The 18,999-nt window shown below is 43.8% G+C and overlaps 1 protein-coding gene across 1 annotated transcript; it reads right to left on the reverse strand.

Annotated features, from left to right (window-relative positions):
- Positions 1-2,709: 2,709 nt before the first annotated feature.
- On the reverse strand, positions 2,710-18,924 carry CHMP1A (charged multivesicular body protein 1A). Its single transcript, XM_073659203.1, has 7 exons — positions 18,785-18,924; positions 17,348-17,367; positions 17,176-17,253; positions 16,492-16,638; positions 5,427-5,555; positions 4,692-4,879; positions 2,710-4,437 (listed from the first exon to the last, which is right to left on the reverse strand). The coding sequence occupies exons 1-7, from the start codon at positions 18,789-18,791 to the stop codon at positions 4,416-4,418; spliced, it is 591 nt and encodes a 196-aa protein (XP_073515304.1). The 5' UTR covers positions 18,792-18,924; the 3' UTR covers positions 2,710-4,415.
- Between the last annotated feature and the right edge of the window lie 75 nt (positions 18,925-18,999).

Genomic DNA, 18,999 nt, shown 5'->3' on the forward strand with positions numbered 1-18,999 from the left:
AGAATAAATCAGTACATTTGTCCATTAATCCTTCCTTCAATTATATGAAGTTTGTTAGTGCCGTATACTGAAAAATAGCCCCACATCATGATTTTCCCATCTCAAACTGCATTGTTGGTATGGTGTTTTGGGGTAATATGCAGTGCCTTTTGGCCTCCAAACATGGTGTGTATTATGGCATCCAAATAGTTCAATTCTGGTCTCCTCTGACCAGACTATATTCTCCCAGTATTTCACTGGCTTGTTGAAATGTAGTTGAGCAAACTTCAAATTTGCGAGAACATGGTTTTTGCTCAGAAATGGAGTCTTGTATGGTGAGCATGCATTCAGGCCATGGTGGTTGTGTGCTGAGCGTGCATAGAAGCCATGGGAGCACTTGGTCATGGCTGATTTATAGTGAAATTATGTTCTTTCCACTTCCGGTTTATGGTCCCAGCAGTGCATAATGGAATCTTCTGTAGTTTGGAAATTCTTTTGTAACCAATGCCATCGGTAGGTTTTGCAACAATAAGGTTGTAAAGGTCTTGAAACACCTCACTGGTTTTACCCATCATGAGATGTTTCTTGTGTGGCCCCTTAGTAATGAGACACCTTTTTATAGGCTATCAGTTGAACCAGCTGATACTATTGTTCATCAAGTGGCAGGATTGCTTATTAGTTACTAATAGATTTCAGCTGGTGTCAGGACTTTCCAGGGCTTTTTGCTCCTCTTTCTTCATGTGTTCAATTCTTTTTCCCTGGGTCATTTCTGAATATTACTCATAATTTAATTTATGGACATTTATGATTCTATTTCTTTGCCTGCGTGGATTGGATGGGTTGTTAGCAACATCTGGTGAGAATTTCATGTCAATAGTACCTTTAGAAATAGATTTGCTTAGAAAATTGGTGACGTGTTCAATACTTATTTCACCCGCTGCATATGCATCTCTCTCTTTCTATGTTTACTCTGAAAATCCATCTCAGAAAGGCTGTATAATCTGTCACGTCTGTCACATGTGCTCAGTGTGAACCTGCTTTCATCTGTTAAGAGCACAGGGCGCCAATGGCGACTTTGCCAATCCTGGTGTTCTGTGGCAAATGCCAAGCGTCCTGCACGGTGTTGGGCTGTGAGCACAACCCCCATCTGTAGACGTCGGGCCCTCATACCACCCTCATGGAGTCGGCTTCTAACCGTTTGTGCAGACACATGCACATTTGTGGCCTGCTGGAGGTCATTTTGCAGGGCTCTGGCAGTGGTCCTCCTGTTCCTCCTTGCACAAAGGCGGAGGTAGCGGTCCTGCTGCTGGGTTGTTGCCCTCCTACTGCCCCCTGCACGTCTCCTGGTAGCGCCTCCAGCCTCTGGACACTACGCTGACAGACACAGCAAACCTTCTTGCCACAGCTCGCATTGATGTGCCATCCTGGATGAGCTGCACTACCTGAGAAACTTCTGTGGGTTGTAGAGTCCGTCTCATGCTACCACGAGTGTGAAAGCACAACCAACATTCAAAAGTGACCAAAACATCAGCCAGAAAGCATTATTATACAAAATCACACACTTTTGAAAATGTATATCCATGAATTACACACAATTTCAGCAATGAGATCCGCCCTGGGGTGTCTGCAGTGTAAAGGACCCCCCCCAGTGCACATTGGACAAGACAGCCATGAAGCAGATCCCCATCTGTTAACAGAACCAGAAGCAAACAAGTGAACGATTAGGAAATCTGCTGCAGACACGTGACATACATGTATTTGTGGTATTTACTGTGGCACTGTCTTAGGAAATGAACCAAGCTACTGGGAAGTGTCAGGCTGATAGATCCGATTCCTAACGCGCACTTTATAAATGGTTCCTGAACTATCAGCAACATTGTTCTTCGAGAATATAACATTTTTAAAAGCAGATTCATAAACGGATTTTACAATACACACACTGCATAACAATATTAAATAGAACTTAGACCTGTTGAGGCCAATGTACTTACCTTGAAAATTCATAGGTTGTTTTGTTTTTTTTTTTTTGTTTTTTTTGCGTCGGGCCTAATTAGTAGAAGTGATGAAGATGCTGGCAGGTAGGAGGCGGTTCACAGGACTCCTGGTTGGCAGATATGGAATACTAATGTGAACACTTGTGAATGGATTCGCTCATCTCCAAGTGTACTTAGTCTCCGCCCAGTCTGACAGCTGCAGCTTGTACTAAGCAGTGAGAGACTTCACCAGAAACAGGGAGGAGGGACCCTGAGGAGCCATCATTCAGGCCAGGTGAGGATGAGAGCAAGTTAAACTTTTACAAAGGATTTTACAGCCTTTCTGAGATGGATTTTCAGAGTAAACATCATTATTATCAGGTCCAAGATCTATGTAATAATATAAGGATACACACAGATTTACTATATTGACAGGGATATAATGAGTTACATGCAACATTATGGACTGCAGCTGTCATGCAGACCCGGACCCCCACCCAATCAGTTATGGGGCCCCATTCAGGGTATTTTACTGTACCATAGACATCCTCATGAGTCGGGTACTGCAGTAAAAGGGTCGGTCGTGCTCCAGTAGAAACCACTGACTAGTTTGGTTTGAGGTTTCAGATCAAATTTATGGGCCCATTTTAAGGAAGGTGCAGTCATTTGTGTGCATAGTCTCTTACCTTACTATCACCGGACACCTTTGTCCGCCACCTCCTGACAGGTTAACAAACCACATCCAATACCAGAGATGTAAGAATTACCAGAATTTATTTGGAAACGTAAATACAAACATTTCTTTACAGATAAATTACACCCAAAAAAACAAAAAAAGACAGTGGAAAAAAAGAGGCAATTTGGTAAAAAGTAAAAAAAAAAAAAAAAAAAGAAGAAAATAATGCACAAAATTTACATTTGGGAAGCCTAAAAACAAAGTATGCTGGGAGAAGAGGTGGCACGAATCATATAGGGAAACAGCACAAAAGCAGGAACAACCTATTAGAAGGAAAAATAACTACTTTCTTCCAAAAACAGCACCTTTTCTTTCCGCAGGTTGTTATGATATAGCAGCTCAGTCCTAAAAACAAAATAAATGAGCTGCAATGCCAGACACAACCTGTAGGCAAGTGTGACGCTGCTAGTAAAAGAAATCAGCCATGTTTTTCTGATCCTGGACATTCCCTTTAATTATTTGCATTGGACACCAACCACTGGGAAAACATAACCGGAGGCCCCATGTAGTGTTGTTTGATAGAACATCTCCCCCTGAAAAAAAAATACCTATAAAACATAAATTCCTGAGTTTTTGCTTCTTGTGTGAACTAAGTTTTTGAGAAAATAGTCAATTAAAAAAAAAAGGTTAGGAGGACCTTGATCAAGAGGCCACGTCGGTGGGTTCTGGCACCCGGACCACAGCACTGCGGACCTCCTACCTGCGACATTCCCGGGCCTCTTACAAATAGTAGGTGTCCTCGATGTCACGCATGCATCGAGCTGCAGAGTAATGACGTCATGGAGTCTTCTAATCCGAAAAAGGGACAGAAATGGCGGCAGGTACGAGGTGGTCGCAGGGCTCGAGTTTGGTGGCCACGAGTCCTGCAAAATAACCAATATGGCCCACAGCAATCTGTCAGAAAAAGGGAGCCATGATTGCTAATGATTTTCACGGAATTTTTAGGGGGGAGATGCTCTTTATGAAGCACATGCCACATCCACCTGCATCACTACCTATATGGATATGAAGGCCTTAATGTTCCTATGATCTACCACAGCGAGCATGGCATTGCCCCCAGCATATTAAAGGTTAACAGGCACAAGACATTAACCCATTCTGCACAGGAGGTTAGAGCAATAAGCAGACAAGTCCACATGGGTGCAAGTTCAGGATTCGGGGTTCATACCCTGCTTCACAATTATTACAATATCCCATATACAGTCATTACGTTTACAACCTCACACAGACTTTTTGATTTTGTGAGAGAACGCGGGTAGGGGGGAGATGGGACACGGTATTGTGTCTCTGGCACATATAGAATATGGATATGTCTCCTTTTAAGATGTGAGGACAGAAAGTAAAATACAACCTTCAGTGTGGGAGGAAGCACTTATTAATATAGAGCTATTTGTGAGATCACCCCGGATGTGATGATCAGCGGCCTGTGCGTCCCCTGATCACTAAGGTTCTCTCATTCCCAGCAAGGCATCAGGGAGGCAGGAAGAATAAGAGAATAGAATATTTGTACAGTATCCCTCCATATGAAATGCTAATCCTAGGCTGAAATCCATGCATCGAGGCCACCGACATGGGGGCTTCAGCTTCCGAGACTGCTGAGAAACTATAAAAGGCATTAGCAGAGCAATCCCGGGGCCCAAGATTCTCCCATTATTTATTGGTGAAGGCCACAAGTGATAAAGTGACCACGTTGTACCCCAGGCAGGAGAGGGCAAAGCAGCGAGACTTCAGTTCCTCAGTGCAGCCAGTCTGAAAGAAGAAAGGACAAGAGTCAGAAAGCTGTACCTGGACACTAGCTCCACAGTCACGAATACCTGCGGACCTATCGAATGTGTCCTTACATGGATTACCCATGCAAAGAGACTTGTGTCTGAAAACTAGTTACATTCCTTCCTCTGAATGATCGAATGCACGGCTTCTGTGTATTAGCCATCTACTTCCTAAGCCGGGTCATCCAGGTCATCCACTACTGTGCTTGTGCAAAATTGGTTCCTCAATCTTACCGGCGTGACAGCTGGTCTTCCGGGGTGCGGGAGGAACTCTCTCCCACGGACGTCGCTTCCTGAGGAAGCTGGTGGAGCTGATCCATGACTTCCAAATCATTCTCCTTTGCGATCTGTATGATCAAGTTATCCACCTGTTCCTGCGGAGTGGTCAGGGTCATAGCTGATCCCATAGAGTCCTCCATCACCTGTGGAAGACAAAGCGTTAAATAGAAAGTGAAAATTAAACAAAGGAGGTTCATGTACCCAAAAATAAAGAGCCTTTAAAGGGTTGTCCAGCCTTAAAATAAGTGAAGGTCCACAACATGGCATCCTGACCGATCTGATACTGAAGACCTATCCTAAGGCCGGACAAACCCTTTAATCTGCATCTGAAAATTCTGCCGAATTCCATGTTTCATTTGACCAAGGATCATTGATTTTTCCTGTTTTGCAAATGAATCATTGATTGCTCTGAACAAAAAGATGGCAATTTTAAGGTGCATGTAAGAGGTACACAAAGAGCAATAACCTAGTAGGAAGTATGGAAGGCTGGTCTCTATAGAACAGTGCCTGCAAACTGCTATACATGACTGCTACTTAGTGGACATAAGCGGCAGTGCATGATAACAGAGATTGAGATATTGTATACAGAACATAGAGAACAGTGGTCTCCGACTTACATTTTTACCCAGGAAATCTTCAAACAACTCACTTATGGGTACCCATCAAAAGATGTTAGAGTCTGATACGTACCGACGTGTGAACATCCAAATTCTGAACCTGCTGCTCAAATTTATCCATAACAGCCGACACCTTCTGCAGGTCCATGGAGCCCAGCGCCTTGTCCAGAGCCTTTGTCACCTGAGCCATGTTCTTCGTCACCTATGTGCAAAAAAAAAAAAAAAAGCAGAAAACGGAAATAGGTCTTAGTATTTATATAGTAGTGACATCATTAAATCAACATTACATGGGATATATTCATTTACATAAGGATCCATCCTTTAAAAAATTTTTTAAATATAATATACACTGCTCAAAAAAATAAAGGAAACACTCAAATAACACATCCTAGATCTGAATGAATGAAATATTCTCATTGAATACTTTGTTCTGTACAAAGTTGAATGTGCTGACAACAAAATCACACAAAAATCATCATTGGAAATCAAATTTATTAACCAATGGAGGCCCGGATTTGGAGTCACCCCCAAAATTAAAGTGGAAAAACACACTACAGGCTGATCCAACTTTGATGTAATGTCCTTAAAACAAGTCAAAATGAGGCTCAGTATTGTGTGTGGCCTCCACGTGCCTGTATGACCTCCCTACAACGCCTGGGCATGCTCCTGATGAGGTTGCGGATGGTCTCCTGTGGGATCTCCTCCCAGACCTGGACTTAAGCATCCGCCAACTCCTGGACAGTCTGTGGTGCAACGTGACGTTGGTGGATGGAGCGAGACATGATGTCCCAGATGTGCTCAATCGGATTCAGGTCTGGGGAACGGGCGGGCCAGTCCATAGCTTCAATGCCTTCATCTTGCAGGAACTGCTGACACACTCCAGCCACATGAGGTCTGCCATTGTCCTGCATTAGGAGGAACCCAGGGCCAACCGCACCAGCATATGGTCTCACAAGGGGTCTGAGGATCTCATCTCGGTACCTAATGGCAGTCAGGCTACCTCTGGCAAGCACATGGAGGGCTGTGCGGCCCTCCAAAGAAATGCCAGCCCACACCATTGGGTCATTCCACATCAAATGGAACAGTTTTAAAAATCGTCCCCACTAGACCTTCTCCGATTTTGTTGAAAATTTATAAGGATGTACATGTATGTTTGAAAAGAGGTTCTGTAAATTTTTAGGGCCAGATCTCAAATACATTGGGCACTGTTGACCTTTCACTGGAGGTTCCACCAAGCCTACGGCTTCAGCTAAGAGGATTTTGCAAACTTTGGCACATAGCCATTAGAGTTCTATACTGGCTATGATGCTGAAATTTGGCATACTAGCTCAACTTTTGCTGCTAAACACGATAAAATTATTACCGGCTATGACAAAACAATATTTCGGCCGCAATTTTGTGTCAAAGTAGCTTGTAAAACGCGTCGCATAAAATTTATGCCAAACTTTGCCCATATATAACTCAAGACCAAAAACCAATAGTAACTGGTGCTTTGCCCTGTACACCAAACATCTACATGACTTTGCATTGCTGCAATATCACGGTCAAACCATATGTATTTGTGGAAATATTCACACCCACATATGATGAAAAACTTAAAAAAAAAAAACGAATTTTACCTATTTTTAGGTCAAATTTCTCAAAAAGGGTACCCCTAAAATATATTAATTCTGATATCATTAGAGCACATTTTTCTCTACATGGATCATTGATGTTTTTTTTGGAGTCTCTCAGTTTAAGAAAAGAAAAATGCCACTGAACATGGTGTTATTTATGCGCGTAATGCATTGATTTTGTGCTTGATTTTCAGATTCTTATCACATGTTACAGAGTTGTATTGTTGCTAGCAATGTCTATTATAATCAAAAACCTATAAACCTGTTTATGAAAAGTTATTGACTATTGTTACATTTTAATGCATATATTATTTATTTTTTAACGATGGAGAATGAAATTGATGAAGAATCGGCCCAGTGCTCTATCGGCCTTGCGAACAATTCGAAGTGCCACCTTAAGACATTCACCCATAGCAAGGATGAGTTGAAATTGTTTACAAGCTTTGGATTGGATGAACAGAAATTGCTGCGTCGACGAGTGGGACTAAATTTTGACGAACATTCACAAATCTGTTTACACCATGAAGCTTCATTCTTGACCAAATATGAGCATTTGCAAAAATCGTGTTGCAATCCTTTGGGGAAGAAAGGTCATAACACCAAAAAGAATTTGCGAGCTATCAATTTGCTAGCAGCTGACCAGTTGAACGAATTTACAAAGAATGATGTGAAGCCTGGCCAGAAGATGTGTGCATCATGTCGAAAAGAATTTGCTAACAGGAAAAAATCAGCTGATCCAGTTTCCTATGAATCAGATCCAGATGGAATGGAATGTTCTCCTGAAAGTCTAAATTCAAGCTTAACATCCATTGGCATCTCTCCTCTGAAATATCCACGGGTAAGCCAGCGGGATTCACTTGGATATGCAAGGAGAAAGATAAGCAAGGTACAAAATGCATTTTCTAGCAAGATAGCTTCAATTGGAGGGCTTGAGCCGAAAGACATTGAGCAAACAAAAACAGCACAGTGCAAAATGTGTCTGGATTACAATCACCTTTTGGCAGATTTGAAGCAAAAGCTGCAGGTGTCCAGTCGGGCAGAAAAGGTCCAAATCTTGACATTGGCACCTAAAAGTTGGTCCATTAAGGCTATATCAGACGAATTCGGTGTCTCTGAACGAATGGTCAAACAAGCTCGAAAGCTTAAATGTGAACATGGGATCTTAGCCTTACCTAGAATCAAGTGTGGCAAGAAAGTTTCTGAGGAAGTGAAGAAAAAGGTGCAGGCATTTTTTGAGGATGATGAATTCAGTCGAATGTGCCCTGGTAAAAAAGACTATGTATCAGTGCGAATAGCAGGAGAAAAAAAAGCAGATGCAAAAGCGACTATTACTGAGCAATATGAGGGAAATGTTTGTTGCCCATCGGGATCGGAATGGCCCTGAAATTGGATTTTCCAGGTTTTGTGAGCTTCGGCCAAAGTGGTGCGCAACCGCTGGATCTGCTGGAACACATTCCGTTTGTGTGTGTACCATTCACCAAAATGTCAAACTAATGCTTGCAGCATGCCCAAACAATGATGACTACAAAGAGCTCATATGCAAAATGGTCTGTGGAATTGAATCCAAGGACTGTATGCTTGGCCGTTGTGATAAATGCCCGGGTCGTGAAGTTTTAAAAGAATTTCTAGTCAATGTGTTTGTCAACAGTGACCCTGAAGATATTATTGAGTTCAAACAATGGATTCACACTGATCGAGACACGCTTGATACCAAACAACTGACTATAGAAGATTTCATTGAAGAATTGGTTTTGAAAATTTCTAAACTTTGCAGCCATCACTACATCGCCAAGCATCAAAGTAGCTATTTGAAATCGTTGAAGGAAAATCTGAGACCTGGAGAGCTTGTGATCCTTATGGACTTTGCTGAAAATTACTCATTTATTGTTCAAGATGCCATTAAAGGTTTCCACTGGGAAAATAGTCAAGCTACAGTACACCCATTTGTAATTTACTTCAAGGAGTCAAATGGTGAAGCTGCGCAGAACATCAGCTTGTGCATAATCAGTGATTGCTCACGACATGACACAGTTGCAGTCCACACTTTCTTAACAGTAATTGTGGAGTATCTCAAGACTCTCATCTATGGGATTCGTCATATCCACTACTTCAGCGATGGATCTGCAGCCCAGTACAAAAATTTCAAAAATTTTCTCAACTTGTGGCACCACAATGCTGATTTCAATATCAGCGCTGAATGGAATTTTTTTGGTACCAGTCATGGAAAGTCGCCCTGTGATGGGATTGGAGGGACAGCAAAGAGGTTGGCAGCTCGTGCCAGTCTTCAACGCCCAACTGAAAACCAAATACTGACCCCGGTGGATTTATTCAACTTTTGCAACGAGCAACTGCATGGAATCAAATTTTTTTTTTGTTCCAAAAGAAAAAATTGACGAAATACGGGTAGTTCAAGAGGAAAGGTTCAAAGATGGACATACAATTGCTGGAACAAGAGAAAAATCACCAGTTTGTGCCAATTGATGACAAAAAGATTCGCATTTCAAGGGTGTCAAATGACCCATCATCTTTCATTGCCCATGTAGATAGATCTGTCAGATCAGAAATGCCTTTTGTGCCAATTGCAAACCTCCAGCCAGGGCAATACATTGCCTGCATTTACGATAGGAACTGGTGGATTGGAAATATTTCTGAAATTTCAGTCGACGACCATGATGCATTAATAAATTTTATGCATCCTCATGGACCAGCTAGCTTCTTTCACTGGCCTGTGAGAAATGATACATGCTGGATTCCCGAGCAGTCAATCATTGCAATAATTCCAGCACCAGCTGCAACAGCAATGGGCCGACAATACAGCTTCTCTGAACCGATTATGTTGCAAATTCAGCAACAATTCCAGACCACGTAGACTGAACATTATGGCTTGGGAACCAACAAAAGATACTCAATATTAGGCTTGGGATCCTAGGCAAAGACACCCACCCTCAGGCTTCGGAACCTGCGATAAAGAGACCGCCCGCGGCTGGCCTTGCACGGCTATCGGCCATGGCTCCTAGGCGATGGGGCTGCCAATTCTCGAAAGACAGCATTATTACAATTCTTAATAGGATTATAATACCAATGCTTAGGGAATTGGTTGTGGTATAACCACCATGGACCAACGCAAGGGTTTGAATAGTGCAGTTACCATTCATTGCTTATTAATAAATAACACCATGTTCAGTGGCATTTTTCTTTTCTTAAACTGAGAGACTCCAAAAAAAAAAACCAATGATCCGTGTAGAGAAAAATGTGCTCAAATGATATCAGAATTAATATATTTTAGGGGTACCCTTTTTGAGAAATTTGACCTAAAAATAGGTAAAATTCAGTTTTTTTAAGTTTTTCATCATATGTGGGTGTGAATATTTCCACAAATACATATGATTTGACCGTGATATTGCAGCAATGCAAAGTCATGTAGATGTTTGGTGTACAGGGCAAAGCACCAGTTACTATTGGTTTTTGGTCTTGAGTTATATATGGGCAAAGTTTGGCATAAATTTTATGCGACGCGTTTTACAAGCTACTTTGACACAAAATTGCGGCCGAAATATTGTTTTGTCATAGCAGGTAATAATTTTATCGTGTTTAGCAGCAAAAGTTGAGCTAGTATGCCAAATTTCAGCATCATAGCCAGTATAGAACTCTAATGGCTATGTGCCAAAGTTTGCAAAATCCTCTTAGCTGAAGCTGTAGGCTTGGTGGAACCCCAGTGAAAGGTCAACAGTGCCCAATGTATTTGAGATCTGGCCCTAAAAATTTACAGACCCTCTTTTCAAACATACATGTACATCCTTATAAATTTTCAGCAAAATCGGAGGTCGAGTGGGGACCACTGGTCCACTTGACATGGAATGACTCCATTACTGACCCACTGCCAAACCAGTCATGCTGAAGGATGTTGCAAGCAGCAGATCGCTCTCCACGGCGTCTTCAGACTCTGTCACGTCTGTCACATGTGCTCAGTGTGAACCTGCTTTCATCTGTGAAAAGCACTGGGCGCCAGTGGCGACTTTGCCAATCCTGGTGTTGTGTGGCAAATGCCAAACGTTCTGCGCGGTGTTGGGCTGTGAGCACAACCCCCATCTGTGGACGTCGGGCCCTAATACCACCCTCATGGAGTCGGTTTCTAACCGTTTGTGCAGACACATGCACATTTGTGGCCTGCTGGAGGTCATTTTGCAGGGCTCTGGCAGTGCTCCTCCTGTTCCTCCTTGTACAAAGGCGGAGGTAGCGGTCCTGCTGCTTGGTTGTTGCCCTCCTACGGCCCCCTCCATGTCTCCTGGTGTACTGGCCTGTCTCCTGGTAGCGCCTCCAGCCTCTGGACACTACGCTGACAGACACAGTAAACCTTCTTGCCACAGCTCGCATTGATGTGCCATCCTGGATGAGCTGCACTACCTAAGCAACTTCTGTGGGTTGTAGAGTCCATCTCGTGCTACCACAAGTGTGAAAGCACAACCAACATTCAAAAGTGACCAAAACATCAGCCAGAAAGCATTGGTACTGAGATGTGGTCTGTGGTCCCCACCTGCAGAACCACTCCTTTATTGAGGGTGTCTTGATAATTGCCAATAATTTCCATCTATAGTCTATTCCATTTGCACAACAGCATGTGAAATTGATTGACAATCAGTGTTGCTTCCTAAGTGGACAGTTTGATTTCACAGACGTTTGATTTACTTGGAGTTATATTCTGTTTGCATTGTGAAAGTATTTGGGCCCCTTGAACTTTTCTACCTTTTGCCACATTTCTGGCTTCAAACAAAGATATAAAATTCTAATTTTTTTGGGAAGAATCAACAACAAGTGGGACACAATCATGAGTGGAATGAAATTTATTGGATATTTTAAACTTTTTTAACAAATTAAAAACTGAAAAGTGGGGCGTGCAGTATTATTCAGCCCCTTTACTTTCAGTGCAGAAGTTCAGTGAGGATCTCTGAATGATCCAATGTTGTCCTGAATGACTGGTAATGATAAATAGAATCCACCTGTGTGTAATCAAGTCTCCGTATAAATGCACCTGCTCTGTGATAGTCTCAGGGTTCTGTCTCAAGTGCAGAGAGCATCATGAAGACCAAGGAACACACCAGGCAGGTCCGAGATACTGTTGTGGCGAAGTTTAAAGCCGGATTTGGATACAAAAAGATTTCCCAAGTTTTAAACATCTCAAGGAGCACTGTGCAAGCGATCATATTGAAATGGAAGGAGTATCAGACCACTGCAAATCTACAGAGACCCGGCCGTCCCTCTAAACTTTCATCTCAAACAAGGAGAAGACTGATCAGAGATGCAGCCAAAAGGCCCATGATCACTCTGGATGAACTGCAGAGATCTACAGTTGATGCGGGAGAGTCTGTCCATAGGACAACAATCAGTCGTACACTGCACAAATCTGACCTTTATGGAAGAGTGGCAAGAAGAAAACCATTTCTCAAAGATATCCATAAAAAGTCTTGTTTGAAGTTTGCCACAAGCCACCTGGGAGACACACCAAACATGTGGAATAAGGTGCTCTGGTCAGATGGAACCAAAATCGAACTTTTTGGCCACAATGCAAAACGATATGTTTGGCATAAAAGCAACACAGCTCATCACCCTCAAAACACCATCCCCACTGTCAAACATGGTGGTGGCAGCATCATGGTTTGGGCCTGCTTTTCTCCAGCAGGGACAGGGAAGATGGTTAAAATTGATGGGCAGATGGACGGAGCCAAATACAGGACCATTCTGAAAGAAAACCTGTTGGAGTCTGCAAAAGACCTGAGACTAGGACGGGGATTTATCTTCCAACAAGACAATGATCCCAAACATAAAGCAAAATCTACAATGGGATGGCTCAAAAATAAACGTATCCAGGTGTTAGAATGGCCAAGTCAAAGTCCAGACCTGAATCCAATCGAGAATCTGTGGAAAGAGCTGAAAACTGCTGTTCACAAACGCCCTCCTTCCAACCTCACTGAGCTCGAGCTGTTTTGCAAGGAAGAATGGGCAAGAATTTCAGCCTCTCGATGTGCAAAACTGATAGAGACATACCCCAAGCGACTTGCAGCTGTAATCACAGCAAAAGGTGGCGCTACAAAGTATTAACTCAAGGGGGCCGAATAATATTGCACGCCCCACTTTTCAGTTTTTAATTTGTTAAAAAAGTTTAAAATATCCAATAAATTTCGTTCCACTTCACGATTGTGTCCCACTTGTTGTTGATTCTTCCCAAAAAAATTAGAATTTCATATCTTTATGTTTGAAGCCAGAAATGTGGCAAACGATAGAAAAGTTCAAGGGGGCCAAATACTTTCACAATGCAGTATGTATATATATATATATATATATATATATATATATATATATATATATATATATATATATATATATATATATATATATATATATATATATATATTTATATATATTTATTATACACACATACACAGTACAGACCAAAAGTTTGGACACACCTCATTTAAAGATTTTTCTGTATTTTCATGACTATGAAAATTGTACATTCACACTGAAGGCATCAAAACTATGAATTAACACATGTGGAATTATATACTTAACAAAAAAGTGTGAAACAACTGAAAATATGTCTTATATTCTAGGTTCTTCAAAGTAGCCACCTTTTGCTTTGATGACTGCTTTGCACACTCTTGGCATTCTCTTGATGAGCTTCAAGAGGTAGTCACCGGAAATAGTCTTCCAACAATCTTGAAGTAGTTCCCAGAGATGCTTAGCACTTGTTGGCCCTTTTGCCTTCACTCTGCGGTCCAGCTCACCCCAAACCATCTCGATTGGGTTCAGGTCTGGTGACTGTGGAGGCCAGGTCATCTGGCGTAGCACCTCATCACTCTCCTTCTTGGTCAAATAGCCCTTACACAGCCTGGAGGTGTGTTTGGGGTCATTGTCCTGTTGAAAAATAAATGATGGTCCAACTAAACGCAAACCGGATGGAATAGCATGCTGCTGCAAGATGCTGTGGTAGCCATGCTGGTTCAATATGCCTTCAATTTTGAATAAATCCCCAACAGTGTCACCAGCAAAGCACCTCCACACCATCACACCTCCTCCTCCATGCTTCACGGTGGGAACCAGGCATGTAGAGTCCATCCGTTCACCTTTTCTGCGTCGCACAAAGACAAGGTGGTTGGAACCAAAGAGCTCAAATTTGGACTCATCAGACCAAAGCACAGATTTCCACTGGTCTAATGTCCATTCCTTGTGTTCTTTAGCCCAAACAAGTCTCTTCTGCTTGTTGCCTGTCCTTAACAGTGGTTTCCTAGCAGCTATTTTACCATGAAGGCCTGCTGCACAAAGTCTCCTCTTAACAGTTGTTGTAGAGATGTGTCTGCTGCTAGAACTCTGTGTGGCATTGACCTGGTCTCTAATCTGAGCTGCTGTTAACCTGCGATTTCTGAGGCTGGTGACTCAGATAAACTTATCCTCAGAAGCAGAGGTGACTCTTGGTCTTCCTTTCCTGGAGCGGTCCTCATGTGAGCCAGTTTCTTTGTAGCGCTTGATGGTTTTTGCAACTGCACTTGGGGACACTTTCAAAGTTTGCCCAATTTTTCGGACTGACTGACCTTCATTTCTTAAAGTAATGATGGCCACTCGTTTTTCTTAACTTAGCTGCTTTTTTCTTGCCATAATACAAATTCTAACAGTCTATACAGTAGGACTATCAGCTGTGTATCCACCAGACTTCTGCACAACACAACTGATGGTCCCAACCCCATTTATAAGGCAAGAAATCCCACTTATTAAACCAGACAGGGCACATCTGTGAAGTGAAAACCTTTTCCGGTGACTACCTCTTGAAGCTCATCAAGAGAATGCCAAGAGTGTGCAAAGCAGTCATCAAAGCAAAAGGTGGCTACTTTGAAGAACCTAAAATATAAGACATTTTTTCAGTTGTTTCACACTTTTTTGTTAAGTATATAATTCCACATGTGTTAATTCATAGTTTTGATGCCTTCAGTGTGAATGTACAATTTTCATAGTCATGAAAATACAGAAAAATCTTTAAATGAGAAGATGTGCCCAAACTTTTGGTCTGTTCTATCTATCTATCTATCTATCTATATGCTACCCATTATAGTCTACAAGGCTGTGCACATGTCCGACTGGTCCACACCAGATCGAGGAGACTTGTGTGATATTGATACAAGTGTTGGATCAATATCAGTAATACGAATCTATGGGTCAGTGAAAAAAAAAAAGTTGGAGCAGCGCTCAGAAAAAACATTTTTTGCTTGTTTCTTATCAGAGAAAAAAATGGTTGACACCCGGAGGACGCTCTGTACAAAATAACTGATGAAACTAGACGTCAGGTAGGTGATAACGTATTGATTGTGGGAGACCGACAATTAGGACTCGCACTGATCAACAGAACAGGGAACTTTTATTCCCGTTATAAAATGGAATAACGCATCAGGTGCCCGGACACCGCTCCATTGATTCTTTATGGAGCTGCCGGGAAAAGCCGAGCATAGTGCTCCGCAGCAGCCCCATATGAAATGAATGGAGACGTGGGCAGTCCGGCACGTGCACTGAAGATCCATTCTATAATGGATAAAGTTCCCCGTTCTGCAGACTGGTGTTGGTTCAAGCTCTTGGGCCCTCACTGATCAATAATGTATCACCTATCCTGTGGATAGGTGATAAAAGCAGTTGTCTGGAGAAAACAAGTTAAGTTAGAACAACCCCATAGTATGTGACCCATTAGGCTGTTGTCCCATGTAGCATTGAGAGCACCCATAGAGCGGCTGCTAGGGAGCAGCTTCCCAAAAGTCAGTGGCTTTCCGCTGAAGCATAAATAAATAAATTGTTAATGACTGTGCGTTTTCTGCAAAACCGTCCATCCATTAGCAATAGGCAAGCTCGTCACTATTCATTTGTAATGATGCCATGGAAAACTAAGGAAGCAGATCCGGTAGCAGCCACGTTACGTAGGACCCCAGCCTAAGGACTTCATGAAAGGAGGTGTGGCGCTGCAAAGGGCATATCACATTTTGAAAGATTTGTGACCACCATACAGTAGATTGTCGTCATCAAATCACTTCAATAAGCAAAACCTACGTTTTACTGAAATATGGATGTGCCAGCAGCTCGCACTGGTAGCGGCATTTCACTATATAAACCTGTAATTATAGAAAGGGTTAATACAGTTTAAATGCTTATCTCTGACTGGCATTGGATTCTCCCTCACCCCTAGTGGATTACAGCAGTGGCAGCTGGACCAGGGCCGTCTTCACTTCTGCGCCTGCTGCTTACTAGGCCTCAAGCAATGTCTTGACACCGCGTGGACCTAGTAAGCAGCAGAGGATTGCCGGCACAGAAGTGAAAACTGCCCTAGTCCAGCTGCCACGGAGGACAACACTGGAGGTCAGACAAGGGTAGTTAGACTCATTTTGTTCATCTCCATTGGTTAGGGATAATCCATGGCGAATTCATCAGTGTAGGGGTGCAGTCACACAGGAGTACAAATGGCCTGAAATCTGCTATGCTCAGGACACATACCCCCTTCATGGTGACTGCTGTTTGTACTTTAGAGGCGACAGCGTCTACCCTGGATGCCATACGAAGCCAGTTCAGCCCCTCGTTCTTCTTCCTGATTGCATTCTCGGCATACACACGTGCAACCTCCACATTCTTCTGCTGCAGAGCCTGCGCGATGGGGAGGAATGAAGACAATGCTCAGAACCTACAAACATGCAGAACTGTACTCGCTGACATAGAAACTGCTGAAAGATTACACGGCAGGAATTCAGGTCAAGGAGAAAACTTTTAACACAAGACTGCAGGGACCACTCGGCACCCAGAATGGGGAGGATGGGGTTTGGGGCACTCGGCGCCCAGAATGGGGAGGATGGGGTTTGGGGCACTCGGCGTCCAGAATGGGGAGGATGGGGTTTGGGGCACTCGGCGCCCAGAATGGGGAGGATGGGGTTTGGGGCACTCGGCGCCCAGAATGGGGAGGATGGGGCTTGGGGCACTCGGCGCCCAGAATGGGGAGGATGGGGCTTGGGGCACTCGGCGCCCAGAATGGGGAGGATGGGGCTTGGGGCACTCGGCGCCCAGAATGGGGAGGATGGGGCTTGGGGCACTCGGCGCCCAGAATGGGGAGGATGGGGCTTGGGGCACTCGGCTCAATAATCTGCCCTGTCGAGGGCGCTGCAGCTATAGTCTGCACACCAATATTACCTTCTTAACTTTGGCATTTTCAGTATTGGAGTCCTTCTCTGCCTTCTTTGCCAGCTTCTCCAGCTGCTTGGCTGTGAACTGAAAAGAAGCAGAAAACAAGAGATGAGCCCAAATGTGCCCACAAGAGTGAGAAAAGCAGAGAAGTCCAGTGTAAAAGGCGAAAAATACTCACCTTCAGCTGGAACAATGTGTCTGCAAAGGAAACAGAAGGCAGCAGGTTAATGCTGGTGATTGAAGTACAAAAGTAGTAAAGATACAGCTAAAGATTTCAGAGCAGAGGAGCAGGAGAAACGGGTTGCAGATTATTCTGGGGCAGAATATGAGGTGTCGGCCTGCTGCCTCTCCTGCATACACTTTACAGGGGTAACTGCAGCCATGATCAATTATCTTCGCTATCAATTAAATCATTCCTTTCATATACTGAACGGCCCGAGCGTGACCGCTGCATAGAAATACATGCTATCACGCCTAGCACAGGAGGGCTGCCGGCCAGTCTGAGCATTGCGCTATACGGCCATCTGACTTTTCCCTCACATCTAGTCCACACAATCCTCTGCAGCTCTATTCTTTCCTCATTCCTGTGCTGTGGTTTTACTTCATTAAATGGTTTGAACTGCTGAGTTGTTGTTTTTTCATAATGTATTAGTGCAGGTTATATGTATCTGTCTCCAACTGAAAGAGGAGCCCAGACTGGATGCAACTGTAGCAAACACTCAGCCATGAGAAGTATCAGGTCGGTATGGATTTTTATGTGACCCCCTAGGACATCAGTGTCCTAGGATCTTATAAGAGGAGTTGACGGGTCATGTGCCGATTTCTTAGCAAGAAGATTACGTAACTATGGTTGTAGCCCGATGCAGTCGCACCTTCCGTTACTCAGGTGTGACTGAAGCAGTCACAAGATAACCGGTGACAGTCCAATGACGTCACTGCTGGTGAGAAAACATAGTAAAGCCAGAAACAACTTTCCCAACCTGTCATACAGGATAAGCAAAGGGAGAGGTGGTGAGAGAACGCCAATCAGATCTACCCATAGTGCCAACTGCCGGGGGTCCACGTAACGACACTGGTGGCCCCGCAAGGCCCCTGTGTGGAGTAAGTGCGACCACAAAGGTGAACAGAGCTGCAGTCAATCACTCCATGCAGGTGGATCCCAGTGGTCAGATCACCAGCGATCACAGGCTGACACCTCCTTTAAAGCAGATCCACAAGAGAAATGTCCGCTCACTAAGGACACTAGTCTGGGGGTCCGGATCCCCTGTTTTTTTCAGGAATGGGTTGAGCTCCGTCTTCCTCTGGCAGAGAAAGCAGCATCACTCCGGTCTCTGACAGAAAAAGGGAGAAAAAACGGGGGATCGGGACCCCAGATCTAATCACTGGGGGTCTGTGATACTGAAACCCCTTTAATCAGATCACATTCAGTGTCCCATGTAGTAGGGAGGTGTCCTGAGCGGACAACGAGCTACAGTGCAGACATCTGTGCTGAAAACAATGTGCGCAGGACATCCTGCTGTCTGAAGGGGGCGCACACACAGCAGCAGGGCGGCCCCAGTCCCATGTCACACACATCAGTGCCCCCCTCGTCACCCTTCTCCCGTCCGGCTCTCACCGTCCATCCCGAGCTCTTCTGTCGGCAGCACTACACAAGCGACACTTCCGGGTTCTGTCAACTGCTCTCCCTCCCAACTCGCGCGATGAGATGACGTCACTCCCGCCTGCGACTTGGTCACGTGAGCTCAGCTTCCCGATAACCCATCACGTGACCTCTCTCATAGTCACGTGGTCTCTCCAGGTCCTGATAATAACGTGACGTCACCAAGCAAC

This window comes from Phyllobates terribilis, unplaced genomic scaffold, assembly GCF_046119375.1.
Source record: "Phyllobates terribilis strain yellow unplaced genomic scaffold, ASM4611937v1 Scaffold_13__5_contigs__length_258822181, whole genome shotgun sequence".
Classification (NCBI taxonomy): domain Eukaryota; kingdom Metazoa; phylum Chordata; class Amphibia; order Anura; family Dendrobatidae; genus Phyllobates; species Phyllobates terribilis.

Coding starts and splice junctions, on each gene's coding strand:
- CHMP1A (XM_073659203.1), bottom strand. Junction 17,254..17,347: donor ACACATTGTTCCAGCTGAAG/GTGAGTATTTTT, acceptor GCTTCTTTTCAG/TTCACAGCCAAGCAGCTGGA. Junction 16,639..17,175: donor AAAATGCCAAAGTTAAGAAG/GTAATATTGGTG, acceptor CCCATCGCGCAG/GCTCTGCAGCAGAAGAATGT.